Here is an 8,070-nt window from a genome sequence, read left to right on the forward strand (position 1 = left end):
TTGGTAATTGTGTGCAACAAATCTTACTTAGATCAAGCTGCCGTCGATACTGCTCGTTATCTCGGTGTTCTGGTAAATCGATGTACGTGAGAGTCCGCAAGTCACTGAAGCTAGGTCGATAGCATCGTCAAAGTGGATCAAACAGTCAGATATATCCACCACTTCGATCATTAAGAACGTGAAGGGAATTTACATGATTAATAGCGAATGGCTCGTACTAGATATGATTATTATTTTCGTAATAGATAACGTAATGGTCAAATAAAAGTTTTTCTCAAAAATTTTCTAGAACTAATATCTTTGAGAAACGCGAGACTCAATATTATCTTTTTTGAAGATGAACATTACCAATTATTCCAATTCTAATTGACGTATGTGATAACTGATAGATATCGTTTGAAGATAAATCCATTCTACCGCGATAACGAGATTCTTTATCCATTTTCATCGTATCGTGATCAGTCGCTGGCGGTGAGTGGCGAAGGAGAAACAGAATTCAACACTGACATAGAAATAAAATATAATACAATAGAGGTGGATAAATAAAGAAATAATTAACAGCGCAATGAAAATGCGGATAATACCTCTCGTTTTGGCAGTAGCGTTCATCGTGAATAGCTTCGTCGATGGTAAGTGAACAATAAATGAATACCTTTTGATAAGCATCATTGTATCTAGTATAACAGTGTACATTGGTTTACGATTGTGCAATAATATACATATAGTTCAATGAAATTTTCTGCTCTTCCTACGTTCGTTTATTTTACGTCGATGTAGTTGCTTTAATTCACGGAGTTCCAGAAAACACTACATACACGCTTAAAATATGTATTAAATACTTTGTTATAAGTATAATAACAAAATTTGTATGTAATAGTAATGTAAGTACACAGTACTTACATTTATTAAGTACGAGTACAAAGATAAGCAATTGACTAGGAATTTCCTATTTCTTCAACCTTTATCTATTAATTATGGCGCAATTCATCGTGTCAATATAATTCTTTTGTATTAAGTTGTGAAAAAATGGAGAGCATAAGCGTGACGCGTGAACTTATTTAAACAAATGTTATAGGAGGCCTGCTTCCACAGTCGACTACTACTGAAACAACCGAGACTACCGTAAATCCCAATTCGCAGGTAGAATGGACGCATAACTTGCACGGACGTATAGTTAACGGGACAAAAGCTGCACTAAGGCAATTTCCTTATCAGGTATGCGTCGTATTTTTATAAGATATTTTCGTGTCTCGAATGTTTAGTTGCTCTATATATCAGTCGATTCTATGTATCGCGATAATGTGATTTGAAGAGTAAGTTAATTATTTCCTAGAAAATGTTTTTCGCAGGTATCTTTAAGAGAAAGTTACAGCAATGCACACTTCTGCGGAGGATCACTGATAGACGAACAATATGTGCTCACAGCAGCGCATTGCATGTTTGAGGAGTGAGTGATTCAAAATGTGCATTTCGTGCGTTTCTACTTATTTAAACTCGCCATAAGCGCGTAAATGTCAGTTACGAGTAAATTGCAGACAACGATGCAATTTCATCTATCTATAAGCGTGACAGAGGAGACGCAACTGGGACAGTTTCACTTATCAAATATTACTACGACCTCAATTTGAATAATTTATACGGTTTTGAACATTGCGTTATATTCTGTATATACTTGCATGTATATTTAAATTTCTCGTAACACATAAACACGCATAGTCTATTTCCGAGTAATCATTTTCAACATGGTGTCATTTTCATAGATATGACTCGCAGATACAGCCTTGGACAATCATAGTAGTTGCCGGAGACATTAAACTCAGTCAACAAAGCCAGACTGGTCAAAGAAGGGGCGTAGACAAGATTTATGTTCATCCCAAGTTCAATATGGAAACCTTGGAGAATGACGTAGCTCTTCTCGCTGTACGATATTATTTTTCGTAGCTTTAGCAAGTATCGTCAATTTTCACAAATTTTTTCATTCGAATATTTACGTTTTCAGCTCAAAGTGCCATTTACATTAACGCCGGAAGTTAACGTTGCTCCTCTCGCGACTCATACCGCTGTTCCAGAAACGATTTGTCAGGTAGCAGGATGGGGTTACCCAGCGGAAGTAAGTCTGTCGGTTTGCATCTGCTATCATATATATATCTATTTAAACAGATGTAAATTTATATCGGAGATTCTTTCGTTTAGGATTATCCAATTACCAGCGAGAACCTCATGTACATAGATTTGCCACTGTTGAGCCATACCACGTGCAAGAAACTTTTGGAGAACATAACTGATTTCCCAGCTGGGATGCTTTGTGCTGGATACATGGAGGGCCAAAGGGATGCTTGCCAGGTAAAGCACACATTCTATTAAAACGTCAAGCAACTCTTAACGAAAAAGAATTCGAGCAACGCTGACTATAGTAAAGTTAGGTTCGTTATTCTCGATTATGTACTCAGAGATAAATTAACTCTTTCACTGTGATGAAAATGGTGATGTATTACAATAACTATATTGTATTGCACATTTAAGAAAAGATCGTTTCACGTGAGGTTTGGATGTAATTATTTAACTATTGCTTATCGTATAGTTCCTGTATGGTAGATTTTAAGATGGGAAATACATAACGACTCGTGTATTGTCGTCGCAATCATGAATCTTAACAATTTATAATTTTCGACTTGTTCGTACCTCGTACAGGCTTCAGAGCGAAACATTTAATCGTAAAACGTTAAAAAGAGTCGAAAGTGGTTCTTTTGATTTTCTTAAATGTTTCATAGGGCGATTCTGGAGGCGGTATGATCTGCAATGGATTTCTAACGGGTGTGGTTTCCGGTGGAGATGGTTGTGCACGGCCACGTACGCCTGGTGTCTACACGGACGTCTACTTCTACAGACTTTGGATCGCCTCGCATTTAGACACAAACCCAACCTCGCAATATTCACGTAAAAAAAATAATTCTGGCTCGGAACAGGTAGTGACCACAACGTTGCTACCCTCGGTTCTACTGTCAGTACTGTTTCATATTTGATATGAAAAAGATGGTTGCTTTGTTCATTTCGAAATACTACAGTAGTGTCCTCTTAACTGCAGTAAGTTCAATATTTTATCGCTTAAGTTACCAGAGAAAGCACATTAAACTGAGTAACACCAAGCCCAAAATACAGAAACAGCTTACTGAACATACCATCACAAGTATGATTAAATCCTATAATTTAACGACTGATAGGAATACGACGAAGCCCAAGCTAAGTGGACACTACTATAGTTTCGACGAGATCAAGTTTTGTGTATTATCTCATAACGAGGCTGCAAATGTTTATGCAATTTCACGTTTATATCAATCTGATCAAAAAAACAGAACCTACATGAAAATTTGTTTCACTCAGTAAACATTATATCGAGTATTTCAATTAGAGCATTTTACATAATCCTGTGTGTCATATACGTTTAAGAAATATTTGCATTTTTACATTCGCCATATACTACGCGTAAAGATCCGCAGATTGCTCGGAGTGAGATCACTATTTGCAGACGAAGTAATAAACGACTAACAGATAAGTGGCAATTTCATTTCTCAATGATCGAATCTCTCGTTTCCATTTATGGAAACCCGTATCGATCGAAATGTCACGTTTCCAACTCTGATAAAGTAGGAACCTTCGGAATTCCACGGTTTGATCACTTAGACGAGCCAGGCGAGTCACGGTGTATGACTTTTTGGCGGTTGGCTCGCGTTAACGGGCAAAGGTTAGCTTGGAAAACGAAAACGAAAGGATCAGCAGAAAAATACACATCTGGCTGGTGTATCCATTTGCTTTGATGTGGAACGAAAAGCTTCGACGTGGTAGACACGTAAAAAGCTCCTGGCTATTTAATACGAAGCTTCAGGGAGAACGATAACGAAAGGTATCAGTGGTATTGCCGATGGCAGCGTTGAACGATATCTCGCCGCGTCTGACGATTCCCGGCCGTTTCTACTGAATTTCACGCTCCTCAAAGGAACGTTCGTCTCGAGATATTAGAAGAAAATATTTATCCATGCTCGACGGCGCGGGACAGAAAGTTGATGGATGTACGAATCGAGCCAATTACGGGATAGAAATGTCGATGTAATAGGATCTCGATGGAATGAACCGCGGAATGCGAATAGGGTATGTTTTCGTTCGATCGGTTGCATGGTTTCTGTATAATCATGGTTATTTTCTTGTTTATCGGATAGTTTATCGGATGGAATCATTGATCGTTTTATGGTCTTCAATGAAACAGTCGATTCCATTGAATTAAAATATATCTGTTATCTTATATAAGATACGATAAGATTTAATATCTGATTTTAATTGTATCGTTCGTTCGGCATAATTTCTGGTTACGGATATACAGTGGATTATTAAATCTTTGTTTTCGTCTATAACGATTAAAATAAAATATATTTTAACCAGAATGTATAAGCTTCGGTGCAAATACGGTGAAAGCATCGTTGATCATTCTAGTCTTCGATTCTTCCACGTATAATTGGATTCGACTGCATTGTTTCGGCTCTTGTCGCGTGATCGCAATTTCCGGAAGGAGGCTTCCGTTTCCGAAAGTTAATCCACGTCGAAACCCGAAAGATGGAAAGATTGTTCGGAAATGTTGCGGTAAGGGCATCGCGGATCGATCGATACGACGACGGAAACAATCGTAAAGAGGCGTGCGAAAGAAACAGAGAGGGAGGTGGCGAAGGAAGGTGTACAAGGGTGAATGTACAGCCTCGAAAACTGCGCATTTCGCGTGATAAACGTAACTTCTAATACAGGATATCCTGTGTGCCTCCTTCATCTTCTTTCCTTCGAGTTTACCCACGAGTTTTTCATGATGTTACCTTCCCTGGATTTTCAGCACCCTACTCGCGACCTCTTTAATTTCGGGATCGAATAAGAATTCATTATAGGACGTAATCTTCCCCGCTTCGCCCCCAACATCACGGGGATTTTAAATAAATTAAAAGTTTACTTCTTTTCGCCGTTACTTTGGCCATTGTTGAAGACGAAGTGGTTTCAAGGGAGAAATCGAACTCCAAGCCCCTTTCATTTCCCTAATTACAGCTCCCGGAAACGAAGAAACAGAGAGGTGCAAACTGGAACTTTCAGAAATCTATTCGTCGGCCAACCATGTCGTCTCGGAGAAGTCAAACTCTACCAGAAGTGGAAATTTGCCGGGAGTTTTCAGACTTTGAACAGGTGGATGGGGTTTCGACTGATATTTTCCTGGAGGAATATTGCTATTTATATTTCTCAATATTCTCGCAGTGCGCGGTTCAAGTTGGATTTAATGAAATTTTCGCGGATTATTAGCTTCGAATATCGCACAGCTTCTCTCACACACTCTCTCTCTTCTTCTCAGCAAAATAGGGAAAAATCTAGAATAATTCGTTCTTAACTTATTCATGCACGATGACGTATCTCTTTCACTTGCACGCTATCTTTTATATGACAGCGATTCTATCCCGTAAATAAATAAGTAAGTAAACAACTGAAAGCTCAGTCAATGGTAAAAATTACGAACGTTTGCGTTCAAAGAGTAAACTTCGATATCTCGAGGAAGCAAAGTCGAATTTCCCCTTATACTCGATAATTCAACAAAATAATCGAGTTTATATGCTAAGAAGCTATCCAACGAAACTTAATCGTTAATATCAAGCATTTATCGGAGAGATACTCGTTACACGTGGGGTCGGGTCGGTGCTTAAATTGTGGCAAATTACGAGCCGACAGGAAAACCAACAGACAGCCGTTCCATCGCGTTATGGAAATTTCGGGCCGCGCAATTATTTCGATCGATCGTTGCGAGGGCAATCTCTTTGCTCGTTCGCGGTACTCCTCTGTAACGGAGGGGAGATCAAAGGGGCCGCTTTCTCTCTAATTACGGAAAATTTCGTCCTCAGAGGTATTTAGTCAGACGGTAGACGTTTCCTTTGCGATACAAGGGGAAATCTTAGCGGTCGTGCCGGGACACGAACCAAGCAACGAGACACGCGATGGGCTCGAACTTGTTCGACAAAAGATCGAAGATGATATTGCGAGTCAATCTCTTAACTAAAAACGATGCCTTTCGTGACCGCAAAAATTGAAATGAATTTCGATATCGGAGAAACCGGTACGAAACCGTACATCAGGCTGGTCTCCGTAAATTATTTAACGAAGAACGGCGTTCGTCTGGTAATTGCTTTTCGCTATATCGAAGTGTTTGTCGATAGAACTCTATTGTATCACACGTATTAATATCGCGGTAACTTATTAGGTTTCTCGCGTTTTCAAGGATTTCAATCCTAGGGTTCCACGGTTTTCAAAACAGTGTCATAGCAACAAGATATGTCGACGTCGAGCTCCTTACGAAAAAATTGACGAAGACCGAGCGAGCCAATTAATAAAGAGTGGATGTTAAAAAATAAAGAGGTATTCATATTAAAATAACTAAACGGACAAAGTTCGTTAAACAGTGTGAAAATTTAACTAGTTAATTAGTAACTTCGATATCCCTCGCATTATGCCCTAGTATTAAAGACTCGAAGCTTAAAAACTTCGTATTAAGCATTCAATTATGCGTAGCCCTGGAAGCCAGAGATTTCGTGAAAGAATCAAGTTCGATGAGGGCTCGCGTCACGTCGACCTCTTCGTGGAATAGGTCAATTAAGGTCAACGATCGGTGGAGGAAGGAATCGAGAGAGGAGCGTCATGGAAGATCGCTTTCGTGATCGAGGATGCTTTGATGGCGCGTTTAAGGCAGGAAGAAAGAAAGAGAGAGGGAGAATGCGTCAAGTTCGTAGCGTAGCGATCAGCTGAACGAGCTTCGTTTAATGACCGAGTTACGCTTTAATGGCGGAGATTGCCTCGAGAAAAAGTCGTTGATCCCCGATGCGACCGGAAATTCGTGCGATATTACTTCAGAACGGAAGTTTCTTAACACGAATGCGCCTCTGTATTAAAATTGTATTTAACGATACTTTCAAATATTTAACGTATTCTAAAAATTATATTTCTGCAGAAAAGTAACCACCTACCTAGGAAGGTAAATTTCGACAATATTCGTTTCCAATGCTGGCTCGCCCCCTTGAAACTGACCCACAGACGAGACATCAATTCACCAGACCGTATGAAAAAAAGATATACGAAGATTCCACCCCCAATCTTGTTGATCCATCGTTTCAAATTCACCCCGAAAGAGATCCGAAAAGTCCGGATCCTTCGTGGTGATCTAAACGACTGCCTGTTCCCTTTCCCTGTTCTTCGTTCTCGACTTCCTGCGAGCAAGGTGACGCAAGAACGCGCATCTCATTACCACTTCCATCTTATCTATCTTATGGTTGACCATGGCTGACGTTTCAAAGTACAGTAGATGTTCGATCTTGCTTCGACTGATTGGGTTTACGGCACCGATTGCTATTTTTGAGAAGCGTTCTAGATCTTTCGTTGTTTAATCTTTGCACGATAAATCTTATAAATAATTTCTATCGCGTAAATATAAAAAATATATCAATAAAAATAGAAGACTTCAGAATTAGCTAACTTGGCCCAAATTTTAAACGCTTTTAGCGTTCCGAGTCCCGTACAACACAATACTATAACGGAATCTGTATCCTGCGATGTTACAGGAGTTCGTATAGTACTGTCTTTCCCTTCACACTGACCCCGTTGCAAAATCTGAAGAACCGGCTAATAGCAGTCGGCGAGCAACGTTTATGATAATGAGCGGACGGTTTCGCATTTTGTCGTTGGCTGGCTTAAAACGCAGGCCCGAGGCGCGGCCTGGGCTTGCCCGACTATAACTCGCGATTCAACCCCTTTATGGGATTAAGAGATGCCACTGATGCTCTCGCTTTATGAGGCGGGGACAAAGTCTGCAGGCGCTCCAAAGTAAGTAATTGCCTGCTGCGGACAGAGATAAAACGGTCAAGCGGTGTGCAGTCTGAATATGTAATTTTTCGGTTCGAGGCCTGGTTCAGGTTACTGGATACGAGCTTAGTTTTAGCGAGTTTGTTACGTCTTGTTGAATGATGTATGGTTGTAATTCCGTTGGTAGACGAAAACGTTTGTTTC

The 8,070-nt window shown here is 39.9% G+C and overlaps 1 protein-coding gene across 1 annotated transcript; it reads left to right on the forward strand.

Moving 5' to 3' along the window:
• The first annotated feature begins 443 nt into the window (after positions 1-443).
• Positions 444-3,553, forward strand: LOC117215122 (trypsin-3-like). Its single transcript, XM_033461555.1, has 7 exons — positions 444-629; positions 1,076-1,215; positions 1,350-1,447; positions 1,761-1,920; positions 2,000-2,110; positions 2,194-2,343; positions 2,772-3,553. The coding sequence occupies exons 1-7, from the start codon at positions 566-568 to the stop codon at positions 3,021-3,023; spliced, it is 975 nt and encodes a 324-aa protein (XP_033317446.1). The 5' UTR covers positions 444-565; the 3' UTR covers positions 3,024-3,553.
• Positions 3,554-8,070: the final 4,517 nt, after the last annotated feature.

This window comes from Bombus bifarius, unplaced genomic scaffold (genome assembly GCF_011952205.1).
Source record: "Bombus bifarius isolate JDL3187 unplaced genomic scaffold, Bbif_JDL3187 scf7180000007971, whole genome shotgun sequence".
NCBI lineage: Eukaryota > Metazoa > Arthropoda > Insecta > Hymenoptera > Apidae > Bombus > Bombus bifarius.

Bases quoted from the DNA above. Each gene is read 5' to 3' on its own strand.
- LOC117215122 (XM_033461555.1), top strand. From the start codon at position 566: ATGAAAATGCGGATAATACCTCTCGTTTTGGCAGTAGCGTTCATCGTG. The intron at 1,921-1,999 runs GTACGATATTAT...TTACGTTTTCAG, and splicing joins ATGACGTAGCTCTTCTCGCT to CTCAAAGTGCCATTTACATT. The intron at 2,344-2,771 runs GTAAAGCACACA...AATGTTTCATAG, and splicing joins GCCAAAGGGATGCTTGCCAG to GGCGATTCTGGAGGCGGTAT.